Source organism: Etheostoma spectabile, unplaced genomic scaffold (genome assembly GCF_008692095.1).
Source record: "Etheostoma spectabile isolate EspeVRDwgs_2016 unplaced genomic scaffold, UIUC_Espe_1.0 scaffold00000853, whole genome shotgun sequence".
In the NCBI taxonomy this organism is placed as follows: domain Eukaryota; kingdom Metazoa; phylum Chordata; class Actinopteri; order Perciformes; family Percidae; genus Etheostoma; species Etheostoma spectabile.
This window is the reverse complement of record NW_022602651.1, coordinates 1-15,709: the sequence shown is the minus strand read 5'-3', so window position 1 is coordinate 15,709 and position 15,709 is coordinate 1. Positions and strand designations below refer to the sequence as shown.

General features: G+C 37.4%; 1 protein-coding gene across 1 annotated transcript; it reads right to left on the bottom strand.

Moving 5' to 3' along the window:
- Nucleotides 1-1,921: 1,921 nt before the first annotated feature.
- LOC116674605 (piezo-type mechanosensitive ion channel component 2) lies at nt 1,922-14,621 on the bottom strand. Its single transcript, XM_032506989.1, has 13 exons — nt 14,598-14,621; nt 13,886-14,006; nt 12,693-12,886; nt 12,007-12,155; nt 9,831-10,004; nt 6,782-7,050; nt 5,145-5,296; nt 3,981-4,061; nt 3,632-3,754; nt 3,026-3,226; nt 2,730-2,934; nt 2,266-2,367; nt 1,922-2,141 (listed from the first exon to the last, which is right to left on the bottom strand). Exons 3-13 carry the CDS (start codon nt 12,846-12,848, stop codon nt 1,957-1,959), a joined length of 1,797 nt encoding a protein of 598 aa, XP_032362880.1. The 5' UTR covers nt 12,849-12,886; nt 13,886-14,006; nt 14,598-14,621; the 3' UTR covers nt 1,922-1,956.
- Nucleotides 14,622-15,709: the final 1,088 nt, after the last annotated feature.

Below are 15,709 nucleotides of genomic sequence, written 5' to 3'. Positions count from 1 at the left end.
ACCATTAATATGATGTGTGGAGTGAAAACATAGGAAGCAACGTGCGTTCATTTGGTGGACCTGGGGAAAACATGGACCACAACAACAGCTGCACTGTTTAGGAAGCAGCTCTGATGAAGTGGGTTTGGATCGGACAATGCATTGATGGGCCGAATAGCTGAGTGAGTGTCCTTCTTCATCAGGGGAGAAAATACCTTTTCCATACTTAAAAGCTATTTATTGAGTTAGAGTACAGGGCAAAAGCTTCTGAGTAGCGAAGTGACGGACAGAGTGTTTTTGCGGATTATGGATTTCTCCCCCACCCCGTATCCGTAATTTGATCCTGGAGGGAAACGATAGAATAAGTGCAGAGCTGCTGTGGCGTGGACAGACAGGCTGTACAGCTCTTTTTCTTTCTACTAGGGCTTGTTGATGGACACAGAGTGCGTTAATAAAAGACTTGTCCACTTTGGGCATCAAAACAGTGGAATGTGAAGAGCACATAATCAATGACTGTGGACAGGTCAGGATGCTCTTGCTGTCTTTCTGACTTGCTCTCTATTACCCTGCCTCTCAAAACCATCTCTTCACTATTTTTTATGCGCAAAGTCAGTATCTAGATTCAAATATTGGATGACAGCCAGAATTCTGATTAGTGGGTATTCAATTACATCTCTCACTAAGCTACTGTCATTTGTCTTACCTTTATTTATCTAGGATAAGGGATTTGCGGCGCCAGAATGTTCTTATCCAGCACCACACCACTTAAGATTCCTACAGTTACACAGTTAGCAGTCAAGTACAACAACAGTTTTCTACTTAGCTGCTGGAGCAGCTCAACTGTAGAGGCTGGAGTATGCAGCAAGCGCCTTACTCAATTGTACCTTAGTGGTTGGAGAGAATGATGCCTTTTCTACCAGTCAGACATCTGCAACCATCTGTTACCAGCCTGCTCTACTGCCTTTTAGCACATCAGTGAGTTTAAAGCTCTACTTGGTTACTTACACAATAGCGGCACCCTGGTTCACAATTGGAGTCTGTGACTCCTGTCGCACTTATTGATTTAAAAGCAAATTTAGCAAAACTAGCAAAACTGATTTATGGCCACTTGGGGAAAAAGCTAAACAAATATCTGAAACTGTAAAGCAGAGGGGAGCCACAGATCAAATTACAATTCTCTGTAGGTACACGACTTAAAGCAATCCCTCATTTCATTAAAAACTGTTTTTTTAGATGACGTAAGACCAAAATCAAACATGTTTTGCCTGAGGCTTGCCAATCACACTGAATCTAGAAAAAGATAGAACGTTAAGATAGTTGTTTTTGTAATTTGTGAGACCATTATAATAGCATTACAGATTTAAACTAGCTTTAGCATCTAGCAAGTCTTTAAAATCTACCAACAGTGATGTTACATAAAAAATGTAATTCCCTATGCTGCATCATAATTTCACACCAGTGTGATATCAATTAAACAATAGACCAACACAGACATTTCTGCATTGGTAGGACTAAGTCACAACAATGGTAACACTTTAAAGTTGTACCCCTAAAAAATGTAAACAAAAAACAAAGCTTTAACTCTGCATAGACATCACACGTCTTCATGACTAAATCCAAACTTCTTCTTCTAATTGTGGGATGTAACCAATATAAAATACAATTTTTGACTTAATTGTAGGCATCTAACATCATTAAGCATCAATTAAGCCGGCTACTTCTCTTCCTATTTATTTCTGTGTCTTGTTGTTGTTCATGTTAATAACAGTTCTGTCAAGCTTCAATGGCAACAAAATGATTACGTCTGTTTCAAGTAAATCTACTGTAAAAGCTCATTTAAGTGCTGAAATACAAGCCTGGGATCCATTGTCATATACTGTATCCATGTAGCCTTATAGGCATTAAAAAAGAAAAAGAAAAAAAGGAAATCACACTTCAATTTCTGCTTTTGTGTAAAATGTATTACCATAATAATAATTAGTATGAACAGCTGTACCTGCAGTGGATAAAGTCGGGGACGGGGTTGTGGACACTGAAAGAGGCTGCGTCAAGGTCTCGGCAGATCTCCACGTTGTCACCAGCCATGAGGCGGACTGCTGCCTTGTTCTCATCATCAAAGACCTGCCTCTGGAGAGAGGCACAAAGCAGCAACATGAAGTCATCTGGAAAGGAGAGAGGAGAGTAGAAATCTAACTTATGGTAACCAAAATGCTTGCTAATACTAATACCAGAAACTATAATGACACTCATCCTAACTACTACTTATCTACAAATTGGAAAACATACAAATGAGGAAAAATGAGTTGGGTTGAGTCAGGAAATCTGGAACATAGAGCCACTTGATCACATTGGAGTCTGTAGTAGAGGTGGGAGACCTCCAGGGATAGTCTGAAATGAAAACATGCATCATTATCATCAGATATATATGTATAAAAAAAAACATTAAAATTACACTTTAAAAAGGACAGGACTGACAATAGTTAACAGACATAAAATTAACTGACAACACTTTGGATAATCTATTAAATACCAAACATTAGTTTTTGTCAGTTTCTCAATGCAAAGATTTTTTGTTTTTTTCGGTTATTTATGTCATTATAAATTAAATTCTGTGTGTTTGGGACTACTGGTTGAAGAATACAAATAAAATGACAGTTTATACATTAAATGATTACTCAATTGACTGTAAAAAAATAAATTCTAGAAATCATCATCAGTAAGTACAATCTGGCCGAGTCTCTAACACAAACCTTTACAGGCTGCAGGTGGGATCCCGATGCAGACAAAGTACTGGAAAGTCAGCATGCAGGCCAGGAAGAAGCAGTACTTGGGCCAGATCTCAGCGATGGCTTTCCTCCTGCGTCTATACATGACTGCAATTAGGGCAAAGGCGTGAAGCATGGCGTAGAAGTCCATGCGCTGCCCGATAACATTGACCCCCAACAGCAGGCAAGTCTGAGGGAAACACACGAGGACTATAAATATGAAGTGGAGTTTTTCAGATAAAACATGTATTTTAGCTCTTTTAACTTGTTTCTACATGTACCTCAAGTCCAAACTTGTAGAAGAAGTAGTTGATGAAGTATTTGATGAAGCTGATGATGCCAATGTCTAGATGCTGCCGTGTGATATCATGGAAGATAATCCTGGCAGCCGGAGGCGACAGTTTGTTTCTCAGTCTAAAGTATTCCTGATGACGGTAGATGGTCACCTCAAATGCTAACAGAGCCATTATCAACAGGTTGTTCTGCACAGATGACAGAGAGAATTTCTTTAATTATGTATTTATATTTTGAAAATATTTGCTTTTAAATAACTGATTGGTTATTAACTGTACTTTTAAAGTATTTTTTGTCATTTTTGTCACCTTTTCTGATATTTGGTTTTAAAAAACATTAAGTCTATTTAAAGTTAACGACTTAGGAACCGATTTTAAAATTTATTTTGTATTGATTTTTGAGTTTAACAGAAACACCAACAACACAGAAACAACAGAAAAATCCAACCCAAAATGAACAGCAAACGCTGCATTGTCTTCAATCTAAGTTCAAAGAAGTATGGAAAAAAGTACTCATAAATTGTTCTTTCATTATTGTGTTGATATTGTGTATATTCTGCAAAGTATCAGTTAACAAATGTTTCCACTCCTCACCCTGAGGTAGCCCAGCAGGTCAGGAGACTTGTTCAGGCCAACCCAAATGGCTGGATCCACTGAATCATTATACAGCAGAGACTTGCCCAGCTCAGTCCTCTGCCCCTCTGAGTAGTTTCCTGTCTGTGGACAGAAAAATATAATTGCATAAATGTAATAAAAAATGGATTATTAGCGCAATCAAGAATAGTAAGGATGATGTTGAGCAGTATCTAGATATATACAACAAGGTCAAAAAGCACATATCATATTCACCATTGCATTTCTTGGAGTAGGTAGTGGGGTCTATAGACTTCAGCTGGTATAACATTTTGCATACGATAACTACACACATCCAGACAGCACAAACACTGGAAGCAAGGGGACGATACTGGCTGTAGGGCAGCGCAAAGGCCCAGGATGCCAGGAACACATAGTTGAACAAAGACACCTGCACAGGAGATATAATACAGGTAATGATGACATCAAAAAACACTCCAATAAATCATTTTTCCACTAACATTCTCTTTTTCTTTATTATTCTCCTACTACAGTACAATATTGGTTGAAGGTTAGAGGTAAAAAAAAAAAAAAAAAAAAAAAGTAAGGAATAATGTGAGGCAAATCAAAAAAGGATAAGCGCGCACACACACAGCTTGAGGTCAAGAACCATAAAGAAAATATTATTACATTACATAAATCTACATCTATTAAAGTGAGTTTTAGGCAAAACCACTAAGAGGGGGAGCAAGAAAATGCAGATCAAGACTTTGGTTTCCATTAAGAAACTGTGACAGCTATTACAAGTTCATCTAAATAACCCCACACTACTATCTGGCTAGACTGTAGTGTAAATAGACAATCCTGGTTTATTTCAAGATTGTCTGAGTTGGCTCAGTGTTGCAAGAGATCAACTTATTTCATTCAGTATCTGAATTAAATGTCTGTATATCTTTATTAAATGTGCTTAGTTATAGAAGATTGTCATTTATGTATACCTCATTTATTTTACATGCTACAAAAAACTGAAAAACTCTTGGCAGTGTAGAGACCATGTTAACCAGGTGATGTGAAACACTCAAGAAATCCACTTTAAACATCTATGAATCATAAAAAAATAACTTCATTTAATGTTTAAATGCGGTAACTACATATAGAATGTGCCAAAAAAACGAAATAAGCAACTACTAAGCTACGTACAAATAATACACATAAAAATTTGGATTTGTTATGTTAAGTTTCCCATTTTACGAGTAGCACAATGGAAACACAGTAGTTAAAACTGTAAACTTACACTTAAAGTTTAGTCTTTCTGTTTTTTTTTTTAAGTAAGTGAGAGAAAGTGAGTGTGTGTGCTGTGAATCTGTTACATTCCATTTTGTGAAAACTCTGAACCAAGCCTTTCTCATCTGACTTCATTGGTATCATTAATTGTTGACTAAATGACTGGAGCAATTGTTACAATATTTAATTAAATATTCTTGTTATTCTCTCTTTTTCTTCAGTGGAATCTCAAGCATTCTTACCTCTTGACAGAGACCATAACAATGTAGCAGGACACAATCTTGATGATGTGGATCTCCAGTAACCACCAGATGAACAGCTGTAGTTTATGAAAATACTCCAGGAACTTGAGGAAGAGCACAGTCAGACGGTCAACCACCAGGTGCCATTTATTCTTCAGATCTGAAAAAGAAAATAAAAAAACAGATGCATTTAAACGGAAAAAAGCAAGACTGTAGGCGTGCAAAAAGAGTTTCCAGGTGTCATCTCTTAAAAACAGCAGTATGTCTGCATTATCTCAGTAGTATCTCTTTTAAACAAAATAATTTCCCTGCTGGCATTTTGCTAAAGTGTTATATGTGAAGGTTCAAATGAGGTGAACTGTGTGACAATCTGCATTTTAGTGACGTAAAGAGGAATTTTAATACGTTTATCCTTTTTGTGGGGTCAACATAACAGCTAAACATATGTTTTACACGTATTCTGAAATTGTAAAATGTTTGTTAATGTAATCGTTTTCCCATATGCAGCATCTCAAGATGTATAAAAACACGCCTAAAATCTGTATTAACAAGCAAATTCCAAAGTGTTGATTTAATTACCTGAGAATGAAGACTTAATATTTAGTTTTATATTCTCACAAAGGATATAAAACCTCCAGCCACGGTTTGGTGGTGGGTTAATGCTTTTACAAAAGCCATATAATCTCAGGTTCTAATAGAGGCCTCATTGTTTGGATTAGAAAACTCTGAGGGCATATAGCTAAACTAGCTTGCAGCTCATTATAAACTGAGAGGCCATGCAGGCTTGTGTTTTACTACCCATTTTATTTTTTGTGGATATAAACATTTTAATTTAAGACCAGGGTGACCGTCTGCGTAATATACTATTGGTGCAGCGTAAGTTGGCTTTAACAGGACAATGTAATGGGTGAAAGTGAGCACTTGAGCTACACTCTGTGTCAGAACAGAAAACTGAAGATAAATCTTACTAAACCCCAAAATCTGCAATACAACAGATTTTTTTACAGCTTTAACTAGGGATGATTAATGGCTGCCTGTTGAGAGTGTAGTGCAGCAGATACTTCTAGGACAGCAGACTAAGCTTCTCTAAGAGAGCTTTGGCCTGTAAAGATTGTATCCAGCAAATGTCTTCTGAGGAGACAGGCTGAGAGAGATCTAAGAGAAAAGGTCTCTACACTTATGACTGTAGCCACTACATGACAGCTCATGTGCACCTCAGTTGTAAACACAGTAAGAGGAGTAAACATGGCTGGCAGTGAGGTAAGCTTTAATAAACATTGGAATAAACACGTGAGATGCTCAAGTACAAGTCTGCAACATGATCAGCCACACAGCCTTCAGATCAACTGAAGTGGAGAAAAGATTAGTAAGTTAAGTTCATAATATAGTCGAATACTGTAGATTTAAATACCACTCTTTGTCGTAAATACAAGTTTACATTACAGTTGGTATCAAATGGATGTCTTGCCTACTCAGAATTAGAGATTGGTCTCTTGGAAGCAGATTTTTAATAGACTGTCAACTGATTAATCAAGAAATTCGGACCACATTAATTGATAATAAAAATAATAGTTAGTTGCAGCCCAGACGTGATTGAGTGTCTTGTTGAAGTTTGTAGACCTGCTGTGTTGCATCTGCTCAGTACCTGAGCTCTGCTCGGTGCTTGGCTCTGGCTCTGTCCTCGCACTGCAGTGGTGGCTCTCCTCTGTGCTGGACTGCCGCGGGTCGGAAAAGCTCCTGGGCTTCTCACCAGTCATGTCAGTGTCATACATCACCACCACCAGGTCCTGCTCCTTCTCCTTCTCCGTCTCCCACTCTCCCTGTGGCTCCTGTTCCTCTCTGGACAGCGTTGCCTCCACCGAGCTGGCACTGAGTATGGTGAGGTCTGCTAGGCTGCCATCCTGGTGCACCAGTCTGAAGACATGTGAAGAAGTTATTACAAACAGTCCTATGCATACAGACTCACACACATCTGGTATATCTATGCTTACGAGGACCTTGAATTACTTTTTGATTTTTTTTTTACCAGCTAGATGTTATTTTTAGGAGCATTTTTTTGAACTATTAAGTAACAGTTGACAACAATATCACCCCCCCAGGTCCATTAAGTAGCTATTCTGGAGTCTTTGATCATATTAGACACAATCTTAGGACCTGAACTGTTAAAATGAGTTTATTAACGTCTGACACTTCCAACGTTTAAGTTTATAAGTTAAGATGAGCTTTTTAAGCCTTTTTTAAAGACAGTGGGAAGAACCTAAGTAACAAAGATCCCCAGACTGACTTAACCAGGGACGTTGCAGTTCATAGTAGTCACCATGTGAAAATGTGTCCTACTCCTTTATCAATCTGACTTAAAACATACTGTATGTCTTTCCACTAAAGTAACCCTAACTTTAACCTTACTAGAAAGCAATCTGAATCTTGTCTTTATAATCTTGTCTGAACAGATATTTCATGACAAAAAACAAATTCCACATACAGTATATAATTTAAATTATATAGATATAATTTATTATATCTGACGCTCTCACATTCCTACATTTTTGAAGGCATTCTGTCCTCATAAGTATATAAATACAACTCACACTCATACACATGGTCCAGGTGATTGTCAAAATGCACTGATGCAAGCTCTATGTCTGCTAATTGAACGGCAGACCAGCGTTTTATCAGGCATTGCAATCAATAAGCATTGCACATTCCTTCTGCATTCTTTAAAAACAATATGTTGTTTGCTTTTGGTGTGTGAGGGATATGTCTTCTAGCAGCAGAATAATGGTAGCATCTGAAGGGAGGCATTAACCCTTTAAACTCTTCTCAGGCAATGGAGCAAGGTCAAAGGTTGGGTTTGGCTTGCATGAACCGGCCGCATACCAAGGCAAGCATTTTGTTATCTAGGGATCATACTTACTTGCTCTGCTGAGTGGTAATGTTTTGCTTGATGCTGCTCAGAACAATAAAGTTACACAGAAGTCAAGATGAACGTTGAGGAGAGAAACTGACAAAGGCAGGCTGAAACTGACACTCAAAATCACCATATGCATGTAGTTTTATTAAAATGCAGGAAAACTGGCCCAAAGGCTCCTGTGGTTTGGGGTAGGAGAGTTTTTTAGGAAGGGGTTAATTTTCTGGGGTTTCAGTGCAAAGAAGTAGGTGTGTGGCAAGATACTGGAAAGGAAGAACACTTTGTTCAGATTCAAACATGCTTGTTTGACAGTTTGTGAAACTCTTGGAGAGGAGTAGAAAGGTTTTGTTGGGGAAAAGGCTGGGCTTGATTTGGAGGGGGGGCTAAAGATCCAAAAAGGTAATAGAGAACCCAAAAAGAGTAGGCTACAGGCAAAATAAGAACGTACAAATCCTGAAAATGAACACCATTCATGTCAGTCAAATACCTAAACTCCTGGGGTAAGATATTTCAGAAGATCATCAATGTATTATCATTGGCAAAAACTGGGTAACAGGGACAAGCCAGTGTGGGGTAAAGGACTTCTTGCAACAGGAAGAGGGAGTGAAGACTCAGAGGTGGACTGGGATGGTGATGGATGCCACAGAAAGTGAGCAGATACCCACCTATCCATGATCAGATAGACACGGCCATTGACTTTAGCATGGCTGTGTAAAAAGGGTGGCAGAGGAGAAATGGCAGCAGGTCACAGAGAGAAGCAGAGCAGCAGAGACAAGCTAAGCAAGCGACAGCAAAACAATGAAAAATCCACCACAATACGACCGTAAAGTTAAACACTCCACACCACAGACTATGAAAATGTGAATGCTATTACACGGTGTGCACTTAAAGGCATACAATGACAGATGTGCAATAAAAACAGTGGTTATATTGGGTGTTTAACAGGCTTTGTAAGTGCAATTATCCACAGTTTGAGATGAAAAGGTGTTGTAACTTGCTGAATTCGAAACCAATCTTTAATGAAGAATGTTTTGACCTCATGCTCAGCTATAGACTGTTAACATGTATACATTGTCAGTTATTATTTTTGACTGATGGGATTTCTTCAGTATTATTTTTGTCAACTCTTAGTGGAATCATGTAGTGATTTACTTTGTGCTTCTATTGTATTATTACATTCGTGACACAGAGGGAAGCCACTGTTTTCCTAAAAGATGCAGTGGTGTCTGATTGCATGTGTTTTTTTTTGTGTGGGCATTTTTAGGCCTTTATTTATAGAGGGCAGCTGAAGACATGAAAGGGGAGAGAGAGGGGAAATGACCAGTAAGCTACCCAGGGGCCCTATTGTGATCAGAGATTTTATACAAATGAAAGATTTCATTTTTTGATCTTTGAAAATTCCAGAAAGGTGTCGGACAACTCTTACTGCCGTTTTAAAAAAGTATTTACAGGATCATAAAAGACTCTTCTAAAAATATTTGATGAATTCATTGAATGACTTTTCAGATAAACTTGCTTGTGCAGCATAAGGTCACTGTTAAAGGTGAAGTTGAAATGCCCATTGCTCAGGATTTTTAACACTAAAGTTTGTAGATAAATCTTGCTAAGCAAAGAAAAAGCGAGGTCAGGTTGTCCATAAACAACATCTCTGTTGGGGCATCATGTTCAAAATACTCAGCTTGTTTGTAATTGAGCTATATGGAATTAAAGAAAGTAGATACAAAAGCACAAAAATCCCCTTTTCAATAATGGTTTGGACCACAAAAAAAAACATAATGTGTCTTACCTGTAGATAGTGCTCTCCTCTTTGGCCACTACAGCCTGGAGGTCGGTGAGCTGGAGGAAGCGGTCGTGGAAATAGTGCAGATGGAGTATACACACCAGCAAGAAGGAAGTGGGAATGAAAATCCTGGTGAACAGCACGGAGACTTCAAACTTATTCAGGCCCAGGTCCTCCAAGCTGCATAGATGAAACAAAGACGAATAAAAGGAAAAACATGAGACTTGAGCTTACGTTTTTTTTTGAGGTGAGTGAGGAATCTCTCAAGTGTAAATGTTTACAATTTAGTAAAAAAGAAAAGAAAAGATAAAAAAGACAAAAGAAAAGAAAAAAGAAGACCATGTAAAGTCATAATTCTTGGAATAAGTAAAAATTAAATAGGAATCAAAAGCTATTCTGTCAATGCGGGATGGTATACAATTATGTTTTTGTGTAGTATAACAAACTATCACACACTTCCTTCAACAATACCTTGTTTACAACCAAAGGCTAATGCATTTAACAATATTAAATGCAGGTTATCTGATATTAGGCACTTGAAAGCAACTTGAAAAATGAATTATCACCTTACTTTTTTAATCAATCTCATCCCACCAAAATGTTGTTAAAACTGAAGATACTCACATATTTATGTATTCTTTTTTATTGAGTTTGCATGTGATAAAACCTTTTCCATGTTGTTTTTTTACTGTATAACGTCATATTTTTACCTGTTAAAAACAATATGCTGAAAATGTTTAATGATAAATGTTTCAAGCCATCAAACTCTTTTCATCATTTCATCATAAGTAACCCTGTCCACTGGAGAATAATGATTTTAGACCTATTGCTCAAACCTCTGTTGTGAGGAAGTGTATGGAGAAGCTCATGGTGAGCAAACTACAGATGAATGTAGGCCCAGAACTAGATCCCTTCCAGTTTGCATACACCCACAAAAGAGGCACTGATGATGCTACCAACAGCATAGTGCACCTAAAGACTAAACACCTGAAGAATCCTAGGGTCTATGCTGGACTGTTGTTTGTAGCTCTCAGGTCAGCCTTTAACACCCTACAGCCTTAAGTTCTCCTGAATACACTCCAGCTGATGAATGTTTACCCCTTCATCACTGCATGGTACCACTCATTCCTCACTTACCATACCCAGCAGGTCAGGGTGAACAGACCTTGTCTGAACCCTTGACCATCAGTACTTGCACCCTGTACACTAATGAAAGTACAATGTAATGTTACAATTATATGTAGTGCTGTCAAATGTTATTATTTAATCACAATTAATTGCATTAATGTCATAGTTAACTCGCAATTAATTGCAATTAATCAAAAAAAATTTATCTATTCTAAATGTCCCTTGATTTCTTTATGTCCCATTATTTTTTCTTATTTTAATGCCGGACGTGCTGCGATAATAGCTCAGTTCAACAACAAAACGCACAGATCGCTTTGGTCTTGTCAATGGAACCATTTTGCAACTTTTAAAAAGTAAACTTTTCATTCAAAATCGTATTGGCATCCATTTCGGCGTCTCACGCTCACCATCCACTCAAAATATAACTACAATACTACTTTTTGGCCGGCCCGCAAGCCCAAACAAGTGTGTGCGGCGTGCCTGTTGTTTTGTATAAAACAGAGATCCAAAACTTTGTCCAGTTGTGCGACAGACATTTCCTCATCCTTAATGTCAAGAAACCAGGGGAGATGGTATTTGACCCCAAATCCATCAGAGATCACTCACCAGTGGTTATCCGTGACAACACCATAACCCAAGTCAACTCTTATAAATACTTGGGCGTACCCGACAAACTGACATGGAGTGTTCAGGCAGATATGGCTGCACTATGGTCCAACAGTGGCTACACTTTCTTCGTAGGGTGAAGGTCTTCGGTGTCAACCAAAATGTGTTGCTCCTCTTCTACGAGACAAGATTCCAACACTTAAGGCTGTCTTTGACAATACTATCCTCAGGCAGGCCTCATAAATGTCTGATTTCAAGACAATAAAAAACTCTATCTTCTCTTATTTACATTTGAGAACATGAGAGAGGCTTGAAACATTATCAGTAAACCTGGTGCGTCGGAGCAACTAGTATTTTTAACTCTCTGAAATTTCATCAACATATGTAGCAGCACATTTTTATTACCATAAAATATTAGCATTTGTGTAAGTAATTAAGGGAAGCTCACCCTTTTTCATCCATTCCTAACTTCTTTGACCAGAAATTAGACCAGCGAGTAAACTGGAAGGTGTAGACCAGTATGAGGACCAGCATGGTGTATATCACGACAGACATCCAGAAGTACTTCAGGAACCTTCGCCACCACTCATAGTGGACCTAGATAAGAATACTTGTGATAATTGTGTTTTAGGGGTTATGAATTCTCTGAGTGCACAGAGGACATAGCAATATATAGTGAGTGCTCTGTTTTCACTTCTGGTTATAAACAGTCGAGAATACACTGTGGATTATGAGCCTGCTGTACACGACTCTTATGCCATACTGAAATTGTCAGCACCTTCTGTCTTTGGGAAATTCAATTTGTAAACTTGAAAGTGTTCTACTTATATGCTAAGTTTGGATTACACACATGCAGAACCACTTAGTAAACAGCCCTTTAAAGAAATAACGTGCAGTGCTTTCCTTAAAAAACAATGTCAAAAAGTAATCCCCTCTCAATCATCACGTATGACCTACTAGAAGTGTGGTGGTGTCTGTATCAGAAAAGACAGATCCAGAATATATGTAAAGGATGTGCAAAGTTTTTGTTTTTTTTAACATTGGAGATAAATGAGGGGAAATTTAAGAGAAAATTGGAAATATGTGGTTATATGTGCGTGCAAGGCACTTAGAATCACCAGTTTGTTTTGTTACCTGGTAGAGCGCCACACAGGAGAGGAACATCATCATGTAGATGATCTTGTACATGACAATGGTTCCCTCAAAGCTGACGATGAAGAACATGCCACCACAGATGTAGATCCAGTATTTGACTAGCAGAGCTATGACCATGTTGCCCAGAACCTGCATGATGTCCTGCTCCCCTCCATCCTCAGAGTCCTCTTCCTCTATAAAACACATCAGCAAAACAGAAATTGCTGTGCTAACTGACAAAAACCTTTCAGCGAACTATGAGTTGATCATTCAACAGACGTTTCTAACTAACATACACTACATATACACACATAACGTAAATTAAAAAACCTCCGCAGGTGAAGTACAGTAGGAATCTGAAGGTGTGATAGACCTTTTTAAAAAACTGAGAACAAGAGATGAAAAAATTACTTTCATTTTAACTACGAATGGATAGCAGTATAGTTACATTATTTTTAAAGTCATTTTTCTTTAAGGATTTGCCTGACTTTGATCCACCCCATTTGCAAAGTAGTAGATAAACATTTAATAGATGGTTTATAACACTATAACGTAGTTGTACAGTAAACAAATACAAGGACATTTTCAAGTGTTTGTTAATGTGCAGTTAGTCAATAATTATAACTTCTCCTATTAAGACATTATTACAACTATGTTTTACTATACTGTCATTCATTATCTGTTTATATAAACCTTGTTAAATATTTATATATTCCTTATAATTGCTAAACAGATGGGTGAAAGTAAAATGTTTGCAAAGTTTTTAAAAGTAACAAAATGGTGCACAGTGAACAGTTTGCAAATTTGACCTCCACAAAATAGTGCCTGTATATCTCAATAAAAAATTTAACTTTTCAGACATTTTGATTTGTTTTGGAACATAGGGAAGGTCAAAAATGTGTAGACTCCCTGGTAGAATATGAATGATACTGAATGGTTTTGAAAGAAATACCGATAAGTCTTGTCTGACCTTTAGCCTTCAAAAACAGGGAAGGTAAAAATTGGGATCATACTGCAGAACAGCTTGAGCATTTTACCTCATTGTGATAATAAATTTGAGAGTATAATGTGTGCAATGTGAACAAACTCAGGCAAAGCTAAAACGGTGTTACTGTAGTAGCTTATGCTGTACCTATGATATGGTCATATATTATTCTAGTACCATATAAATATAATAGGGGCCCAGGTCTTACCCTTCTTCTTCTGATCCTCCACATGAACATCAGAGAGACCAGCACTGTTTTCTTTTTGTTTTTCCTGTCTCTCTGTAAGTGTTTGTCTCAGCAGCAGCCAGAAGCTCAGCAGACACAGAACCTACACAAAATGAATAAAATGTTTTGTCAAACTGATGACTGGCAAGAAAGAAAAGAATAACAATACATAATTTGCATTTTTTTTGCTGAGAGTACAAAATAGATGGTAAAAAGCAACATCAAGAGATACAATAAATCAGAATTGAGTTTTCAAACTGGTATTGGATTCATTTGATATTGTATATAAAAATGTAACTGCATCCTGTCACATGCACTGTTTAATAAAACTGTTTGAGTGTTAATGAACACACCACTGCATGTTTGTGGCGACTGACTGGCATATACAATCTTTTTCAAAACACAATTAGGTATTTGAGCCATTTTAAAACATGTCAAAACACTGCAAACATGACCTTCTCCTCCAGGAGTAAATTTGTGACTGCCCTCTATTCAATTAATTGACTATTAGAGAGAAACATTTTAACGGTTTATTCCATTAGTTGCATACAGAGTACATCTCCTGCATTATTAAATAACATCTGTGTTTTCAGATCGCAGGTTGTCCCTCAATCTAAAGGTCAGTTTAAATGATTGCATGTATTCATAGTAGACAGGGCAATGTCGAATTCAAAAAATTCTTTGTCTCCCAAACCTTGGATGAAAGCGAGTGGAAAGGTTTGTCTTCACGGGAAAAACTCTGGGTCTCCTGTCATGCTCTCAAAAGTGAATATGTACTGCAGAACTATCAGCAGGTTGCCGTAGGCCACCATGAAAGGAGAGGACAGCATGGCGTAACGCCTCCGGTCCCTCACCATCCACAGCATGCAAGACCAGATGAGGAAAACAAATGTCAGCCAGCTGACGTATGTGATGCTCCATGCCTGAAGAGAAAATAAATCACAGGAGATCTAAAACAAATGCTGAAACTCTGCTGTTGACAAAGGACTAATGAAGGTGAAATACAAAGATTTGGTGGGCCAATCCTTGGCTGTGTTTGCAGTTTTCATAGAGGCACAACATGACTCATAACATAGCAGGACATGTCATATATTTCAGCATAAGGTGACTACTCAGAAATGGTCATATTTAGCATGTGTGTGGAACTTTAATGTTCGTTAGGGCACTTTTGAGGGATGAATAAAGTTGAACACAATAGTTTGGGTTTCTTGCCAATATCTCAACAGTTTTCATTGCACAGTACATGTGTATATATGAATGGATGGAGGAGAATGTGTTGTCCACGACAAAGCTAAATTTAATGGATTTCTTTTGTGTTGTGAGTGTTCACACTACAATTCCCATCATACTTTGAGTGAAACCAATTTGGTCAGAGAGTTAGCTATTTTACACTGCAGCAATAAAGCACAGATAGATAAGTATCACTTTGATTACTAAATTCTAAATTTGATTAATTGATTATATTGTATATTAAACTCTAAAATAACTGTCTCAGAACTTTGCCTGTTATTGTCTTATAATTAAAACAAAACAATATTTTATTCCATAATTAAGACATTATGGCTAGCTGTATAAAGTATATTTATTTCATATTAGTTTTTTTTGTAGCTATGTACAAATGTAAACAGTGGTACTGCACTTACAATAAAAGTTTTTGTCATTTTACATTGTGGTAATAGAGGTGTTGTTCATGTCATGTCAAATTAAACTATAGATAAAAAAGCAATCTGGAAAACAACCATTACCTCTTCATTGTAACGGGTTTTAATCACTGGAATGCGTTTTGGGAGATTTGATTCACACACA

Excerpts from the sequence above, each read along its gene's own strand:
- LOC116674605 (XM_032506989.1), bottom strand. The coding sequence starts at position 12,848 with ATGCAGGTTCTGGGCAACATGGTCATAGCTCTGCTAGTCAAATACTGG. Across the intron at positions 3,755-3,980 it reads ATCGTCCCCTTGCTTCCAGT|ACAGGAAACTACTCAGAGGG; the intron begins GTTTGTGCTGTC and ends TTCTGTCCACAG. Across the intron at positions 2,368-2,729 it reads CCCACCTGCAGCCTGTAAAG|ACTATCCCTGGAGGTCTCCC; the intron begins GTTTGTGTTAGA and ends TTTTCATTTCAG.